The sequence below is a fragment of the Bos indicus genome, chromosome 13 (assembly GCF_029378745.1).
Source record: "Bos indicus isolate NIAB-ARS_2022 breed Sahiwal x Tharparkar chromosome 13, NIAB-ARS_B.indTharparkar_mat_pri_1.0, whole genome shotgun sequence".
NCBI lineage: Eukaryota > Metazoa > Chordata > Mammalia > Artiodactyla > Bovidae > Bos > Bos indicus.
In genome coordinates, this window is record NC_091772.1 from 43,237,474 (window position 1) to 43,257,235 (window position 19,762).

A 19,762-nucleotide genomic window follows, 5' to 3' on the forward strand; every position below is an offset into this window, starting at 1 on the left:
CGCTGGGAGCCGCACGGCGCCCGGCCGCTACGGCCCGAAGACAGGTTTCTGTCAGGACAGCGCCGCCACCTCCGCCGCCGCCATCTTCCGGGGTTTGAAAATGGCGGCCGCGCGGCAACCAGCCAATCAGGGGACGCGGCGCGGTTGCTAGGATCGTGGAGTCCCGCCCCTCCCCTCTCTTCAGGCGCTAAACTGCGGAAGCTGTGAAGGGGAGCGTGGTCCTCAGGGTCGCCCAGCTGATGAGCCGGTGGCCTGGGGTCTAGTTCTTAAATCGCCAAGGCCCGATTACTACTGTACAGTTCATTAGGACTTTCACCACAAGTCAAGGGAAACTGGGAAGCATTTTCAGCTCAGTTCAGTCGCTCAGACCTGTCCTACTCTTTGCGACCCCATGGACTGCAGCACGCCAGGCTTCCCTGTCCTTCACTATCTCCCAGAGATTACTCCAACTCATGTCCATTGAGTCGGTGATGCCATCCAACCATCTCATCCTCTGTCGTCCCTTTCTCCTCCTGCCTTCAATCTTTCCCAGCATCAGGGTCTTTTCCAATGAGTCAGTTCTTTGTATCGAGCGGCCAAAGCATTGGAGTTTCAACTTCACCATCAGCTCTTTCAATGAAAATTCAGGACCTATTTCCTTTAGGATGGACTGGTTGGATCTCCTTACCGTCCAAAGGACTCTCAAGAGTCTTCTCTGAAATCACAGTTTAAAAGCACAATTCTTAAGTGCTCAGCCTTCTTTACAGTCCAAGTCTCACATCCATACATGATTACTGGAAAAACCATAGCCTTGACAAGACGGACCTTTGTTGGCAAAGTAATGTCTCTGCTTTTTAACACGCTGTCTAGGTTGGTCATAGCTTTTCTTCCATGGAGCAAGTATCTTTTAATTTCATGGCTGCACTCACCATCTGCTATGATTTTGGAGTCCAAGAAAATAAAGTCTCTCACTGTTTCCACTGTTTCCTCACCTATTTGCCATGAAGTGATGGGACTGGATGCCATGATCTTATTTTCTGAATGTTGAGTTTTAAGCCAACTTTTTCACTCCTCTTTCACTTTCATCAAGAGGCTCTTTAGTTCTTCTTTGCTTTCTGCCATAAGGGTGGTGTCATCTGCGTATCTGAGGTTATTGATATTTGTCCTGGTAATCTTGATTCTAGCTTGTGATTCATATAGCCTGGCATTTCATATGATGTACGTTGCATGTAAGTTAAATAAGCAGGGTGACAGTATGCAGCCTTGACGTACTCCTTTCCCGATTTGGAACCAGTCTGTTGTTCCATTGCCAGTTCTAACTGTTGATTCTTGACCTGCATACAGATTTCTCAGGAGGCAGGTCAGGTGCTCTGGTATGCCCATCTCTTGAAGAATTTTCCACAGTTTCTTGTGATCCATACAATCGAAGGCTTTGGCATAGTCAAAGCAGATTTGGATAAAGTTTAGCAAATTTATCAGTGGTTGTGCACAGATTTTTATCCCAGGGGACTCAGGCAGGCCTGTCACACCTCCTTTGATCCCAGAAAAACTGAAAAGAGGCTGTGCTGCTTTAAGTGTGCAGCCCTCAGGTGGGGTCATTTCCTGCCCTGTGATAAAGCTTACTTAGGCTGGCACCTCCTGTCATTACCATGGGCAGGGGGGCACCTTCAGATCAGCATGGTAAGTGCTGCTGTCAATAGTTATAGCAAACTTTACTCATCCTGTGTCTTTCTTTTCCCCACCAAACAATTCTTCATAGATTCTTCCTACAAGAGACAAAATATTTAAAGAGACATTTGTTTCTTTCAATATCTGTGTTTGGATCAGATTTAAATCTACTCTGACTTTCACCTGTTCATCTATAATTCTGCTACTTTGGGGGAAAGCTTCATTGATTTGCCTTTAGTGGAAGCACTAAGGCCCACTTGACTTTGCATTCCAGGATGTCTGGCTCTAGGTGAGTGATCACACCATTGTGATTATCTGGGTCATGAAGAACTTTCTTGTATAGTTCTTCTGTGTATTCTTGCCACCTCTTAATATCTTCTGCTTCTCTTAGGTCCATACCATTTCTGTCCTTTATTGTGCCCATCTTTGCATGAAATGTTCCCTCGGTATCTCTGATTTTCTTGAAGAGATCTCTAGTCTTTCCCATTCTATTGTTTTCCTCTATTTCTTTGCATTGATCACTGAGGAAGGCTTTCTTATCTTTCCCTGCTATTCTTTGGAATTCTGCATTAAAATGGGTATATCTTTCCTATTCTCCTTTGCTTTTCACTTCTCTTCTTGTCAAAGCTGTTTGTAAGACCTCCTTAGACAACCATTTTGCTTTTTTGCATTTCTTTTCCTTGGGGATGGTCTTGATCACTGCCTCCTGTACAATGTCATGAAGCTGCATCTATAGTTCTTCAGGCACTCTATCAGATCTAATCCCTTGAATCTATTTGTCACTTCCACTGTATAGTTGTAAGGGATTTGATTTAGGTCAGACCTGAATGGTCTAGTGGTTTTTCCTATTTTCTTTAAGACAGAATTTGGCAATAAGGAGTTCGTGATCTGAGCCAAGTCAGCTCCCAGTCTTATTTTTGCTGACTGTATAGAGCTTTTCCATCTTTGGCTGCAAAGAACATAGTCAATCTGATTTCAGTGTTGACCATCTGGTGATGTCCATGTGTAGAGTCTTCTCTTGTGTTGTTGGAAGAGGGTGTTTGCTATGACCAGTGCATTCTCTTGGCAAAACTCTGTTAGCCTTTGCCCTGCTTCATTCTGTACTTCAAGGCCAAATTTTCCAGTTACTCCAGGTATTTCTTGCTACCTACTTTTGCATTCCAGTCCCCTTTAATGGAAAGGACATCTATTTTTGGTGTTAGTTCTAGAAGGTCTTGTAGGTCTTCATGGAACCATTCAACTTTTAGATCTTTCTTAACCTTTGGGGAGAAGAGAGGTTGAAAGTCATGAGCTAAAATGAATTATTCATGTGCGATAATCCCCAGTTGCCAAAGGTACTGGAGATGAGTTCTCAGGTTGTCTCTAGGAAACAGTAAATCTGATTCTGAGACCTCCTGCCTCCCAGTGCAGTGGGGACAGCATCTCCTTAGCAAAAGAGGGTGAAAGTGCTTCATCCTCTAATTATAAGAAAGGACCACATCACCTAAAGGACCTTCTTAAATAAAAAAGGCAATTTAACAATTGTTATATAGTACATTCTTTGGTTTAAAATACTGCTTTGTAGGTGTTCAAAGCTTTTAAAAATAGCCTCTCCTTTCACACCAGAAAGGGAATCTATCCCAAGAAATGAAGTTATATACACATTGAAGGGCAGCAGAATGTGCTGCCCCAAATATGCCGCTTTGGAAGCAGGATTCTTTTGAGCTGAAGAACAACAAAGCCAGAAGCGCCTTCTGACCTCTCCTTTCTTCGTAAAGGTGGGAGATAAACCTCTCTTGTGAGAGGGGCCCTCCCGGCATCAGGGGGAAAGATACATACTTATCACCAGAGGTAAGCAGAGCCAAGAGACAGGGAACTGTGTGGAAACAGACTTTGTTTAAGTAGCTCCTATCTTCCTTTGGTGGCCCTGTGTGTTTTAGCTACTTTTCCACAATTCCCTCTCATTGTCCCACCTCATGCCTAAGCACTGAGGATTTGCTGCCTTTTTTCATCTTTGTTTTCTTATGGAGGCTCCTCTGTACATGTCAAAGTCTGTTTGCTTTTCTCCTGTTAATCCATCTTCTGTCATTTATATTCTCATGTCTACTGGATACCCTAAGAGAGTGAAAGGCAAAGGAGAAAGGGAAAGATGTATCCATTTTAATGCAGAATTCCAAAGAATAGCAGGGAAAGATAAGAAAGCCTTCCTCAGTGATCAATGCAAAGAAATAGAGGAAAACAATAGAATGGGAAAGACTAGAGATCTCTTCAAGAAAATTAGAGACACCGAGGGAACATTTCATGCAAAGATGGGCACAATAAAGGACAGAAATGGTATGGACCTAAGAGAAGCAGAAGATATTAAGAAGAGGTGGGAAGAATACACAGAAGAACTATACAAGAAAGATCTTCATGACCCAGATAATCACAATGGTGTGATCACTCACCTAGAGCCAGACATCCTGGAATTCAAAGTCAAGTGGGCCTTAGGAAGCATCACTATGAACAAAGCTAGTGGAGGTGATGGAATCCCAGTTGAGCTATTTCAAATCCTAAAAGATGATGCTGTGAAAGTGCTGCACTCAATATGCCAGCAAACTGAGAAAACTCAGCAGTGGCCACAGGACTGGAAAAGGTCAGTTTTCATTCCAATCCCAAAGAAAGGCAATGCCAAAGAATGCTCAAGCTACTGCACAATTGTACTCGTCTCACATGCTAGCAAAGTAATGCTCAAAATTCTCCAAGCCCAGCTTCAGCAGTACGTGAACCATGAACTCCCAGATGTTCAAGCTGGATTTAGAAAAGGTAGAGGAACCAGAGATCAAATATCCAACATCCATTGGATGATTGAAAAAGCAGAAGAGTTCCAGAAAAACATCTGCTTTATTGACTATGCCAAAGCCTTCGATTGTGTGGATCACAAGAAACTGTGGAAAATTTTTCAAGCAATGGGAATACCAGAGCACCTGACCTGCCTCCTGAGAAATCTGTATGCAGGTCAAGAATCAATGGTTAGAACTGGCAATGGAACAACAGACTGGTTCCAAATCGGGAAAGGAGTACGTCAAGGCTGCATACTGTCACCCTGCTTAATTAACTTATATGCAGCATACATCATGCGAAATGCCAGGCTGTATGAAGCACAAGCTGGAATCAAGATTGCTGGGAGAAATATCAATAACCTCAGATATGCGGATGACACCGCAGACACATACAGATTTCTTATCGCAGAAAGTGAAGAACTAAACAGCCTCTTGATGAAAGTGAAAGAGGAAAGTACAATGTTGGCTTAAAACTCAACATTCAGAAAACTAAGATCATGGCATCCACTTCCATCACATCATGGCAAATAGATGGGGAAACAGTGGAAACAGTGAGAAACTTTATTTTCTTGGGCTCTAAAATCATAGCAGATGGTGACTGCAGCCATGAAATTAAAAGATGATTGCTCCTTGGAGAGGGATTCCTGGATAGCTCAGTTTGTAAAGAATCTGCCTGCAATGCAAGAGACCCTGGTTTGATTCCTGGGTCGGGAAGATCTGCTGGAGAAGGGATAGACTACCCACTCCAGTATTCTTGAGCTTTCCTTGTGTCTTAGCTGGTAAAGAATCCATCTGCAATGGGGGAGACCTGGGATCGATCCCTTGGTTGGGAAGATCCCCTGGAGAAGGGAAAGGCTACCCACTGCAGTATTCTGGCCTGGAGAATTCCATGGACTGTATAGTCCATGGGGTTGCAAGGAGTCAGACAGGACAGAGACTTTCATTTTCACTTGCTCCTTGGAAGAAAAGCTATGACCAACCTAGACAGTATATTAAAAAGCAGAAACATTATTTTGCCAACAAAGATCCATCTAGTCAAAGCTATGGTTTTTCCCATAGTCATGTATGGATGTGAGAGTTGCACTATAAAGAAAGCTGAGCACTGAAGAATTGGTGCTTTTGAACTGTGATGTTGAAGACTCTTGAGAGTCCCTTGGACTGCAAGGAGATCAAACCAGTCAAACCTAAAGGAAATCAGTCCTGAATATTCATTGGAAGAACTGATGATAAAGCTGAAGCTCTAGTACTTTGGCCACCTGATGTGAAGAACTGTCTCATTTCAAAAGACCCTGATGCTGGGAAGGATTGAAGGCAGGAGGAGGAGTCAGAGGATGAGATGGTTGGATGGCATCACCAACTCAATGGACATGAGTTTGAGCAGACTCCAGGAGTTGGTGATGGCCAGGGAACCCTGGCATGCTGCAGTCAATGGAGTTGCAAAGAGTCAGACATGACTGAGCGACTGAACTTGCACTAGAATCATGACACAGGGAAAAAAGTTTTTTTTTTTTTAATTAAACTTTAGTTGATTTTCAATATTGTGTTAATGGACAGGAGTGATTCAGGTAAAGGGATATATACCGTATATATTTTATATATTTCTTTTTAGATTCTTTTCCCTTATAGGTTAGTACAAAATGTTGAAATAGTTTTTAGTTGTAGAAAGAATGAGAAGTTAGAGAGTAAGAAGCCGATAGCTAAGAATCATCTCTATACTGCTTTGGAGCAGTTTGAGTAAAGCAGTACAGAAATGTCATCTGGGAAGCTGGTCCCCACCCAGACAGGGCTTCAGAACATGCAGGGATGTCAATGGTACCTAAGAAATTGCTGACATTTGATCTTTTTACTCAGAGAAACAACAATTTCACCCTTTCAACCTAGCACTTAGTTGAGATTTTCTGAAGTTAGAATCTGTCCTTAGCTCTTTGATGGTGTAAAAGGAAACAGTCCTTTGGGATTTGTGATCATCAGTTCCCACAGTGAGAGGTAATCCAGGATGTCGACTGGGATTCTCAGTGGGGAGGGGTTTCTTATCAGTAATCAGAATACTGTCATTTTAGGCAGAGCCTCCCTTTCCTATTTTTAGACACTTGGTAACCTACTATTTTGTTCAGTTACTCACAAGTGTTTATTGAATTCCTGCTATAAGATGCCCTGGCTACACACTAGGGAAGTGATGAATAGGAGACAAATTTTACTAGGTACTGCAGAAACAGAGCAGAGGATAGTGGATTAGTATGAGGGCTGGGTACTCAAAGATGTGAAAAGTCTGGTGAACCATCTTGATCCTACAAGAGATCAACTTTCTTTTGCTAAATCCCGTTCCCAAATGGAATGTCTTACTCTGCCTAGGACAGTGCTGAATACATGACAAACATTCCCTGAATCCTCTTTCTCTCATTATTTTTCTTGTAATAATCAGACTAGATTTCCCTCCCAGAGAAGATCTTCCTGTTACCTTAATTGGACCTAAATGTCACCTAAAGTCCTTTAATCATGGATTTACAACAATAAATTTACAAATACTATTTAGGGGGATTTCCTTCTAGATTATTTCCAGAATCTTCAGCTGTATGCAATTACATCGATCACTGTGTAGGTTGATATTACATATATTCAGCAACTAGTATACTAATATAAATTAATGTATAAATTAATCATTCTAAAACCAACACATTGTAAAGCAATTACCTTCAATTAAAAATTCAAAAACAGGATTCAAAGAGGCAGTAACAGATACAAATGTGATGAATTAGAAAGTAAAGTTAAGGAGTAAAGAGGAAAAAAAAATCAAACAGTGTTTTTGTAAAACTACTTACCAAGTGAAACATTCATCGGTTGTCATACATTCTTAATATGAGAGGAGGATTTTTTTTTTTAAAAGACATTTGTTATTTTCAACCTAGGTATATGTTAGAAGCAGATTTGGATAAAGTTTAGCAAATTCATCAGTGGTTGTGCACAGATTTTATCCCAGCAGACTCAGGCAGGCCTGTCACACCTCCTTTGATCCCAGAAAAGTGAAAAACTGAAAAGAGGCTGTGCTGCTTTAAGTGTGCAGCCCTCAGGTGGGGTCATTTCCTGCCCTGTGATAAAGCTTACCTGGGCTGGTGCCTCCTGTCATTACCACGGGCAGTGGGGCACCTTCAGATCAGCATGGTAAGTGCTGCTGTCAATAGTTATAGCAAACTTTACTCATCCTGTGTCTTTATATCCTATCATACTATATCATACTATATCCTCGCAGCTTTTCCCCACCAAACAATTCTTCATAGATTCTTCCTACAAGAGACAAAATATTTAAAGAGACATTTGTTTCTTTCAATATCTGTGTTTGGATCAGATTTAAATCTACTCTGACTTTCACCTGTTCATCTATAATTCTGCTATTTTTGGGAAAAGCTTCATTGATTTGCCTTCAATGGAAGCACTGAGCCAAGATCTTCTTTCTTTAGTTTTTACATTTGCTTTAGAGTGAGTGTGCTGATCTTTCAGTAGGAATCAGTAGCTTCGTTTTTAGTTACGCTTTCAAAGTTTCTGGGGACTTTAGACCTAGGTTGCTCTTGCTAAGCTCACAAATGCGTGGCCAGGTGAAGTACAGGGACCTCTGTCTTATTCTCTCTTGAGTGTAGTTCTTTGTGGACAATAATTAATACACACTTAACAATAATTCTGTTTGGAGACCACCTTTTAAGATCCACTTTCCTTTCATTCTCTCTTTCTTTAGTTGACATATAGTTGCTTACACTATTATATAAATTACAGGTATATAGTATAGTGATTCATAATTTTCAAAGGTCATACTCCATGTATAATTGCTGTGGCATATTGGCTGTATTCCCTGTGTTGTGTACTATATCCTCGCAGCTTATTCTTTGTACATAATAGCTTGTACTTCTTAATCTCCACCCCTGTCTTGAACCTCCATCCATCCCTCTCCCCACTGGTAATCAGTAGTTTGTTCTCTTTGTGAGTCTGTTTCTGTTATTATATTCATTTGCTTATTTTTTTTTAGATTCCATATATAAGTGATAACATGTAATCTTTGTCTGACTTTATAATACACTTCAGGTCCATCTAGTTTACTGCAAATTGCAAACATTTGTTCTTTTTAATAGCTGAGTAATATTCCACTGTATCATACCGCTTCTTCTTTGCCCAGTCATCTTCAACGGATATTTAGTTTGCTTTCATTTTTTGGCTATTGTTAATAGCGGTGCTATGAACACTGAGGTGCGTGTGTCTTTTCAGTGTTTTTGTTTTTTTGGAATACAAGGAGTCAAATTGCGGATTAAGTGGTAGTTCTATTTTTAGTTTTACACAGTGGCTGGACCAATTTACGTTCCCACCAACAGTGTAATCTCTTATGTTCCAGTCACAGTAAATTTTAGTATCTTAGAATTTTTTAATTCTTCAATGGAAGCAAGCATTCAAACTGCTTTTTGCTTTTTTTTTTCATCTTTTATCATCTCTCCCTGTTGGACACTCTCTCCAAATTTAAGGATGTTTGTTTTATATTGTTTTGATCTGAAAAATTTTGCCTTTCTACATGAGGAGTGCCTGCTGCATTGGAAACCCACTGTGTTTTTACTGTATCAATTTTGATATTCTGGGTGTGACCCTGCAAGATATTTCCACTGTGGAAAAATGGGTGAGCGATCCATGAATCTACAATTCATATTTATCTCAAAATAAAAAGTAATTAGAAAATTGTGCTGTCCCAATAATTCCAGTAAGCTTTAAAGCTGCATTTATTAGTGCTTGGACATCACTACTGATATTCTGTGGGCATTTTTTGTTTGTTTGTTTGTTTAAATAGTGTGATCATTTTAACAGATAGTTTGGAAAGGAGGAAGAGGCTAAGAGAAGAATAAGGTCGAGATAGCCTTCTGTCCCTAGGGACATAGTTATGAGATAAACTCGGCTGCTTCTGCAACCAGTATGGGCAAGATTTGTCCTTCTTGGGCCAAGTATTCTTGCTAAGTTCAAAAGGCTCAGTCTCACTCCAATGTCTGCATCACACAGGGGAATAGTCCCCATGAAGAGCAGTGATTTTTTTCCATGTTGGTGTTTACTTTTACTGTGAATAATTAAGACAAGTGCCCTGTGGACTGGTGGACTGGGTAAAAAACAGCCAGGGGAGGAGGTTGTGAGAGAAGTCCACATGTAAGTGGTTTTAATGATGTAGAAACAACAAACCTCCACCCCACCCCCACTGCTTTCAAGTTTGTACCTGAATCTTGAGATGTAGGTAAGTTTTGATCTGATTACAGTAGCTGATGTACTGAGATCATCTTGAGTTCTTCCTGAGGGGAGAGGAGAAAGCTGTGCTTTGCAGATGGGGTGTGAGGAGGCTGTTGATGGAATGTGCTGTTTAGGCTTTCCTGTGCCAGAAAGAGATTGGAAAAATTGGTTGATACTAAGTGAAGTTCACTGCTTTTGTTGTGAGAGACATGGTGGCACAGAAAAACGACAAGAGGGAAGTTCTACTCGATTTGTGCACTTGAATTCCTGATAAAGCACTGTTAGGCCACATGACTCAGAGAGGCAAAGTACAGGGTTTGTGCAGCTAAGCAGGAACAGAGTCCAGGTCAGATGATGGGGGTGTGACCAGCCAGACAAACTACCCCCAACCTTCAGCTAGTGTCTTTTTGTGGTCCAGTCTCAGTCACTTTGGATAGTGACAGCAGCCATGAAATTAAAAGATTCTTGCTCCTTGGAAGGAGAGCTATGACAAACCCAGACAGCATATTAAAAAGCAAAGACATCACTTTGCTGGCAAAGGTTTGTAGAGTCAAAACTATGGTTGTTCCAGTACTCATGTACGGATGTGAGAGTTGGACCATACAGAAGGCTGAGCACCGAAGAATTGGTGCTTTTGAACTGTGGTGCTGGAGAAGACTCTTGAGAGTCCCCTGAACTGCAAAGAGATCAAACCAGTCAATCGTAAAGGAAATCAGTCCTGAATATTCATTGGATGGACTGATGCTGATGCTCCAATACTTTGGACACCTGATGCGATGAGTCGACTCATTAGAAAAGATGCCCATGCTGGCAAAAATTGAAGGCAGGAGGAGAAGGGGATGGCAGAGGATGAGATGGTTGGATAGCATCACTGACTTAATGGACATGAATCTGAGCAAATTCTGGGAGATAGTGGCATCTGGGAAGCCTGGCATGCTGCAGCCGATGGAGTCACAAAGAGTTGGACTGAACAATAACTCAGACCTTGGCAAAGTGCAGCCATGGACAGACAGACGAGGGCAGAGTTGCCTATTAGTGGATTGGACAGACAGCCTGAAGGGTCCTGATATTGCAGCAAATAGACCTCTTACCCTTCTGCACAGACTTGTTCCATGACAATTGGCAATCGGAACACAATGATACTAAAGCCAGCAATTGCTGTTCTTTTAGATTTTTAGGATTTAACTTTTTCTCCTCTTAGGTGAGTAGATACTTAAATTACCACAAAAAGTTGTTTGCCTTAAAAAAAAAAAAAAAGAAGTGAATGGTGATTTAAAAGTGGGAGAGGAAGGGGAGGCCAATGGAAATGAAAATAGGTACGTTTAAAGAGGATAAAAAATTCTCCCTAGATATAACTAGAGTTAATGTTTTTATGCATTTTTAAGACTTTTTTCTATGCTTATTTTTATTTTACTTCATTTATTTATTTTTATTGAAGTATATGTATGTATATACTCTTTCATATTCTTTTCTATTATGGTTTATTACAGGCTCAGATAGTAAAGAATCTGCCTGCAGTGCAGGAAACCTGGGTTCAATCACTGGGTTGGGAAGATCCCCTGGAGGAGGGCATGGCAACCCACTCTAGTATTCTTGCCAGGAGAATCCCCATGGGCAGAGGAGCCTGGTAGGCTATAGTCCATGGGATTGCAAAGAATTGGACATGACTGAGTGACTAAGCACAGAACATTGAATATAGTTCCTTGTGCCATACAATAGGACCTTGTTGTTTACCTATTTTATATATGAGTAAGTGAAGTCGCTCAGTCGTGTCCGACGGTAGCCTACCACGCTCCTCTGTCCATGGGACTTTCCAGGCAATAGTACTGGAGTGGATTGCCATTTCCTTCTCCAGTGGATCTTCCCTACCCAGGGATTGAACCTGGGTCTCCTGCATTGTAGACAGACGCTTTACCGTCTAAGCCACCAGGGAAGTCTTATTTTATATATAGTAGTGTGTGTATTTTAATCCCAAACTGCTAATTTATCCCTCCCCACTTTCCCTTTGGTAACCGTAGGTTTGTTTTGTATGTCTGTGATCTGTTTCCATTTTGTAAATAAGTTCATTTTTATCATATTTTAGATTTCACATATAAGTGATATCATATGATATTTGTCTTTCTCTGTCTGACTTACTTCAGTTCATATGATCATCTCCAGGTCCATCCATGTTGTTCCACATGGCATAATTTCATTCTTTTTTTATGCTGAGTAAGAAGGCAATCGGAGAAGACAATGGCACCCCACTCCAGTACTCTTGCCTGGAAAATCCCATGGACAGAGGAGCCTGGTGGGCTGCAGTCCATGGGGTCGCTAAGAGTTGGACATGACTGAGCGACTTCACTTTCACTCTCCACTTTCATGCATTGGAGGAGGAATGGCAACCCACTCCAGTATTCTTGCCTGGAGAATCCCAGGGACGGGGGAGCCTGGTGGGCTGCCGTCTACAGGGTCGCACAGAGTTGGACATGACTGAAGCGACTTAGCAGCAGCAGCAGCAGCAAGAAGACAATGGCACCCCACTCCAGTACTCTTGCCTGGAAAATCCCATGGACGGAGGAGCCTGGTGGGCTGCAGTTCATGGGGGTTTCGAAGAGTCGGACATGGCTGAGCGACTTCACGTTCACTTTTCACTATCATGCATTGGAGAAGGAAATGGCAACCCACTCCAGTGTTCTTGCCTGGAGAATCCCAGGGATGGCGGAGCCTGGTGGGCTGCCGTCTATGGGGTCGCTCAGAGTCGGACACGACTGAAGCGACTTAGCAGCAGCAGCAGCAAGCTCATTTTTAAATGTATCTGACATCATACTTTATATAAATTACATAACATATGCTTTTCATTCAACATTTTAACATAAGCATTTCCTATGTCATACAGGTTTTTTTGGGGGGGTAAATATAAAAGTTTGCATAACATACCATTGTACTATTTTCCTTTAAATGCCACCAAAAAGTGAATGGTTAACTATGTTGGTTCTTGGTTTTTACCCTTGCAAATAATGGTGCCGTGAATGCCACTCTGCCTAAATCTTTCCATTTTGGATTCTTTCTTTTGTAATTCATTCGCTTATGTCATTTGCCCATTTTTCTAATAGATATCTCAAGTATTTTAAAAATGATGTATATAAAATTGCCTTATACATAGCTCTTATATATGAAGGGTGATACATAAATCCTTTTTATATACATCAACATTTTTGCCTATTATGATATGGAGTTTTTGTATTTTGGGGTTGTTAAATCTCTAGCCTGTTTCCTTGGTGAAATTTGCTCTACTTTTAAGCTTAGCACATCCTTTTTTATTTAGAGCACATAAGAAAAGTGAAATCTCAAGATATGAAATGATAACATCTTTAATTTACTGCAGTGGGTTTTAATATGTATCAGGCTGTACATCAATTTTGGTTTTATTCCTTTCTAATAACAAATTTTTTTCTGGGTGAGTAAGCTTGATTTTATTCATATATAGTATGTCTTAACTCCTTCTTAGCTCATCATACAATAGGTACTTAATTTATGTTCCTTGAACTAGAGTCCTTGATTCCCTTGTTCCTTTTCTTTTTTTTTTTTTGGCTGCATCACACAGCATATAGGATCTTAGTTCTCTAACCAGGGATAGAACCCATGACCCCTGCAATGGAAGTGTGGAGTCTTAACCTCTGGATAGCAAGGGAAGTCCAGTTCAATCATTCCTGAAGCTTACCCGTACCCTGGTTTTTGGTTTCCATGACACAGCTTTCATTAGCCTTATCATCAAGTTCTCTTGCTGGCATAGGCTAGCCTGGTTTCTGTCAGTCATGAGCAGACATGCTGAGTGATGTAGTTCATGTTGTCACGTTAGGAAGATGCACACAGTTGTAACTTCTTACTATGGCTCATTTCAGAGGGAGTGCCTGTCTATCCACATTGGCCAAGCCGGTGTCCAGATTGGGGGTGCTTGCTGGGAGCTCTATTGCCTGGAACACGGAATCCAGCCAGATGGTGTTGTTCTCGATGGTGGTCAGGATCTGCTGGCACCTGCTAAAACAGAGCCCACTCGTGCATCTTTTGATTCCTTCTTTTGTGAGACCAGAGCTGGGAAGTATGTGCCCAGAGCACTCTTCATGGACCTGGAGCCTACTGTCGTAGGTAATGTACGTTCCCATGTGCTTAACTGGGTCCACAACCCAAACAAACAAGTACAGAGACTGGCATGACTAGCTGTGGGCCTGGGAACTCCAAGAACTGTCCACAGTCACCAGGAGCTGGAAGAGAGGCAGGGGGCAGTTTCTCCAGCAGAACCTCCAGAAGAAGCCAACCCCACCAATGCCTGGACATTGAACTTCTGGCCTCCTGAACTATGAGACCATAAGACTCCCTTGGTTTTGTTTGTAAATTAATTTATTTTATTTTTGGCTGTGCTGGGTCTTTGTTGCTGTGCTCAGGCTTTCTCTCATTGCCGTGAGTGGGGGCTACTCTCTAGCTGTGGTGCATGGGCTCAGTTGCTCTGTGACATGTGGAATCCTCCTGGACCAGGGATGGAACCTGTATCTCCTGCATTGGCAGGAGGATTCTTATCCACTGCACCACCAGGGAAGCCCAACCTCCCCCATTTTAAGCCACCAAGATTGTTGTAATTTGTTAGGGCAGCCCCGATAAACTAATAAAGGGTGGGATGATGGAAAAAGGTGCTTTCCATTTACGTGGGAATAATTACACCTTTTCCTAGACTGAAAAAGCCAATTGGGCAGTTTAAATTCATTTCTTTCTATGATATTGGTGGAGAGAAAGGGGGCTGTGCACAAATTAGGGGTGGGATGGTGTGGGTTGCACTGACCTCCTTTCCTGTCTGCAGACGGGGTGCGTGCAGGCAGCTACCGCTCACTCTTCCACTCTGAGCAGCTCGTCAGTGGAAAAGAAGACGCTGCGAACAACTACGCCCGAGGGCGCTACTCTGTGGGGCCGGAGATCCTCGACTTGGTGCTGGAGAGGATCCGCAAGCTGGCAAGTGGCTCCCTTCTCCTTCCGGGGCCATTCAGAGTGCCCGGGGTCCCTGGGGGCCCACCTAGCCAGCACCAGCACTTTCTCCCTCCCCTCCATCACCCAGCTTCTACCGTGAAGCCTCCCGGACATGAGCATGCTCAGAGCTGGGTTGGTCCTGATGCTGGCACTGCCAACCTTCCTTACTAGAGAGGGGAGAAGCCTCACACTTACCCCACGGGCCTGGTCAACTCCTTTGTTTCTTTTTCCTTTTCCCATGCATGAAGAAATGTTTTATTTTATCCCCCCTGCTTTATTGAGATATAATTGACATATGGAGTAGAGTGTCTTAGTTGCTCAGTCATGTCTGACTCTTTGCAACCCCATGGACTGTAGCCCACCAGGCTCTTCTGTCCATGGAATTCTCCAGGCAAGAACACTGGAGTAAGTTGCCATTCCCTTCTCTGGGGGATCTTCCCAACCCAGGGATTGAACCCAGGTCTCCCACACTGCAGGCAGATTCTTCACCATCCGAGCCACCAGGGAAACACTGTGTAAATTTAAGGTGTACAACAAGATGATTTAATTCCTATTATCAAATATACATATATATTATCAAATGATCATCACCATCAGGATACTTAAGACATCCATCCCTCACATAATTACCTTTTTTGTGTGTGGTGACAGCATTTAAGATCTATTCTCGCTTCCCTCGCAGTTTAGTGTAACCACTGGACTTCACCTTCCAATGCAGGGGATGGGGTTTGATCCCTTCTCAGGGAGCTAAGATCTCACATGCCTCTCAGGCAAAAAAGCCCAAAACATAAAATGGAAGTAATATTGTAACAAATTCAATAAAGACTTTAAAATGGTTCACGTTAAAAAAAACCTTTAAAAAAAAAAAGATCTCTTCTCTTAGTAGCGTTCAAGTGTACTATACAGTGCTGTTAACTACAGTCACTATGCTGTACGTTAAAACCCCAGAACTTATTAATCTTATAACTGGAAGTTTATGCCCTCTGACCACCAGTATCTCCCCTTTCTCCTTCATGCCCCCCCACCCCACCCCACCCCAGCAACTACTATTCTACTCTCTGTTTCTATGAGTTTGGCCTTTTTCGATTCCACATGTCAGTGAGATGATTCAATATTTGTCTTTCTCTGTCTGACTTATTTCACTTTGCTTAATCGCCCCTGAGGTCCATCCACGTTGTCGCAAACGGCAGGATTTCCTTCTTTTAAACGACTAGCCACCGTCTACTCTTGCTTCTGCCGACTCATGACTTGTCTGGTTACCAGAGACTTCCCTCTAAAACTTGTCATTTTCCAATAGTGACCATGAGTTGTAAAGTTAACAGGAGGCACGTCCTCCCTGGAGATCAGTTCCTCTATTTACTGACAGTGAATTCTTCTTTAAAATCCTGTCTGGAGAATCCTCTGTCTAGTAAATATTTTGGTGTTTGGCATCATCATTAGGGAATATGATGCTTTTTTCACATCAGCACAGTAGATTGGGTACAAAAATGACAGATATTTCATCTACTGAGGGGTGGTGGTGGGGAACTATATTGCTTCAGTATTTTGCTTGTCATTTTCTTCATTATTGATAAACACCTTACTTTAGCTCACATATATACTTATATACTCATATACATATACTTTAGCTCATATACATGTACATTCATAGAGGGTAGCAAAAGACAGTTGAATGTTTATGCCCAGCTTATAGCAAAACTCTAAAGGATTTCCCCCACTCCGGAAGTAACCGCTCAAGTATGTTTCAAAGTAAACATGTTTGTGATGGTGATAACAATGGTAAACCAGAACTTTCTGTTTTTGGGTACTGGCTGTGTCCCACAGTTACCACTGCTTCTAGGTTTATTTGGCTGAATTCTCATTTCTTATTTATGAATACTTTCCCCAGGCGGAACACTGCAGTGGGCTTCAGGGGTTTCTCATCTTCCGAAGCTTTGGAGGAGGCACTGGGTCGGGATTTACGTCTCTCTTGTTGGAGCAGCTCTCCGTAGAATACAGTGGGAAGACTAAATTGGACTTCTCCGTCTACCCAGCCCCTAGGATCTCAACCGCTGTAGTGGAGCCTTACAACTCCATCCTCACCACCCACCCCACCATAGAGCACGTGGACTGTACCTTCCTGGTGGACAACGAGGCCATCTACAACATCTGTCATGGCAAACTTGACCTTGAACGGCCCTCTTATGCCAGCATCAACAGGCTGATCAGCCAGGCAGCATCTTCCATCACTGCCTCCCTCCGGTTTGAAGGCATCCTGAATGTGGACCTGATCGAATTCCAGACCAACCTGGTGCCTTACCCGCGGATACACTTCCCAGTGACCAGCTTCGCCCCCATCCTGTCTGCCGACAGCACCCACCACAAGGAGCCCTCTGTGTCAGACATCACAGCTGCATGCTTTGAGCCCTCCCACCAGCTAGTCAGGTGTGACCCTCGCCTGGGGAAGTACGTGGCCTGTTGCCTGCTCTACAGAGGGGATGTGGTCCCCAAGGAGGTGAACGTGGCGATTGCGGCCACAAAGTTGAGGAACTCTATTCAGTTTGTAGACTGGTGTCCGACTGGATTCAAGGTGGGCATCAATGATCGACCCCCCCGAGAGGTGCCAGGAGGGGACCTGGCCGAGGTCCAGCGGGCAGTCTGTATGCTGAGTAACAGCACGGCGGTTGCAGAGGCCTGGGCCCGTCTGGGCCACAAGTTTGATCTCATGTTCGCTAAGAGGGCGTTTCTGCACTGGTATATCAGGGAGGGCATGGAGGAAGGTGAGTTTGCAGAGGCCAGGGAGGACTTGGCGGTCCTAGAGAAGGATTACGAGGAAATGGGGAGAAGTCTCTGATGCAGATCTGACCGGTGACAATGAACGCTGAGTTGAAGTGTCACGCTTTATGTTTCAAGGCTAGAGTTCCCTCGATGAGAAGAAAAAGGAAACTAAGTCAAGAAAGACCTCAAGTTCCATGTTCAGTCAAATGGGGGTCAACATTAACAGTAAGGCCAGACTTCCCTGGTAGTCCAGTGGTTAAGAATCCGCCAGCCAATGCAGGGGACATGGGCTTGATTCCAGATCTGGGAAGATCCCACATGTCGTGGAAAATAAATAATTAAACAAATAAAATACCAACAATGTACCACTTTGCCTGTTTTCAGCTCACACTGTTGTTGCCACAGAGGAGAATGACTGCAGTTTGGTAGAAATGATGTGTATAAACACATACTTTTCACCGTGTTCTCACGCACTCCAATCAAGCTAGACAGCTTGCCCCTGCCCACGTTTTTCTCTCTCTTGACTGCTTCTCTCTCTCTGTTTCTCTCTCTCCTCTCTCATTCTTTCTTCTCACTACTTTCTCTTTCCTTTCCTTCTATGACTGTGGGGTATAATTCCAACTTCGGACCCAGTTCAGGTGTCACCTATTGCATATAGCCTCTTTGGAATTGACTTACTTTCATCCAGAATACCGGGAGAGTGAAGGTACACTGTGAAGTTCCTCACTATATTGAAAATACTCACTGATAAAATATATTTTTTCATGTAAATATCTTACGTAGTAATTTGAACTTTTATTAGGCTGGTTCCAAATTGGGAAAGGATTACATCAAGGCTGTGTATTGTCACCCTGCTTATTTAACTTATATGCAGCATACCTCATGCAAAATGCTGGCCTGCATGAAGCACAAGCTGGAATCAAGATTTCCTGGAGAAATATCAATATCCTCAGATACGCAGATGACACCACCCTTATGGCAGAAAGTGAAGAAGAACTAAAGAGCCTCTTGATGAAAGTGAAAGAGGAGAGTGAAAAAGTTGGCTTAAAACTCAACATTCAGAAAACTAAGATCATGGCATCCAGTCCCATCACTTCATGGCAAATAGGTGGGGAAACAGTGGAAACAGTGAGAGACTTTATTTTCTTGGGCTCCAAAATCATAGCAGATGGTGACTGCAGCCATGAAATTAAAAGATGCTTGCTCCATGGAAGAAAAGCTATGACCAACCTAGATAGCATATTAAAAAGCAGAGACATTACTTTGCCAACAAAGGCCCATCTGGTCAAGGCTATGGTTTTTTCAGTAGTCATGCGTCGATGTGAGAGTTGGACTATAAAGAAAGCTGAGCACCAAAGAATTGGTGCTTTTGAACTGTGGTGTTGGAGAAAACTCTTGAGAGTCCCTTGGACTGCAAGGAGATCATACCAGTCAATCGTAAAGGAAATCAGTCCTGAATATTCATTGGAAAAACTGATGCTGAAGCTGAAGCTCCAGTACTTTGGCCACCTGATGTGGAGAACTAACTCATTTGAAAAGACCCTGATGCTGGGAAAGATTGAAGGCAGGAGGAGAAGGGGATGACAGAGGATAAGATGGTTGGATGGCATCACCGACTCAATGGACGTGAGTCTGAGCAAGCTCCGGGAGTTGGTGATGGACAAGGAGGCCTGGTGTGCTGTAGTCCATGGGGTTGCAGAGTCAGACAGGACCGAGAGACTGGACTGAACTGGAGGCTTTTACAAAGTATTTTGTTTACCTGTGCTATTTCTCTATTTAGATACTAGAGGGCGCTAGTGAAATGCTTAAATAATTGCTCAATTTATAGGGAAGCAGGCATACTGCAGTACACGGGGTCGCAAAGGGTCTGCACCACTGAGCGACTGAACTGAACAGAAGGGCATTTGTATCTCTATATGTAAGTGTACGCATGTGTGAAAAGACATTTAGAAAACTCAGAAAAGACCTTTTAGAAGTTTCCTTTTATTTTTTTAAAATTAGTAATCTAAAATTAAGATTAAAATCCTAATAATTTCTTAAATTTTAAGTTCAGCTTGTAAATCTTATTTCTAAGTTTAGCAAAATTTAAATCATCATTTTAAATATGTATGAATTTTTGGTCCCCTTTGCAATCTTAGATAAATGCTTAAATACTTTACGTTATATTCATTTTAATTTATTTTATTTTAAGAATTTTAATTATGTGACAAACCTTCCCAAGAGCTCTAGTTCTTTTAGAATCAAATAAACTAAACTATAAATGTGGTGACTGGTATTCTTATGTTCTCAAAACTGTCTATAAATTAATAAGATTT

General features: G+C 42.4%; 1 protein-coding gene and 1 non-coding gene across 3 annotated transcripts; one reads left to right on the plus strand and one right to left on the minus strand.

The window, feature by feature from the left end:
• The first annotated feature begins 84 nt into the window (after positions 1–84).
• On the plus strand, positions 85–19,712 carry TUBAL3 (tubulin alpha like 3). 2 transcript variants are annotated; one of them, XM_019973295.2, is made up of 4 exons: positions 85–7,607; positions 13,577–13,820; positions 14,527–14,675; positions 16,579–19,712. In XM_019973295.2, exons 1-4 carry the CDS (start codon positions 7,605–7,607, stop codon positions 17,521–17,523), a joined length of 1,341 nt encoding a protein of 446 aa, XP_019828854.2. In that variant the 5' UTR covers positions 85–7,604; the 3' UTR covers positions 17,524–19,712. The 2 variants fall into 2 exon arrangements, with proteins under 2 accessions (XP_019828854.2, XP_070657198.1); XM_070801097.1 differs by having other exon boundaries at positions 85–13,820.
• On the minus strand, positions 11,554–11,625 carry TRNAC-ACA (transfer RNA cysteine (anticodon ACA)). The gene has a single exon. It is a non-coding gene; the product is annotated as a tRNA-Cys (tRNA).
• Positions 19,713–19,762: the final 50 nt, after the last annotated feature.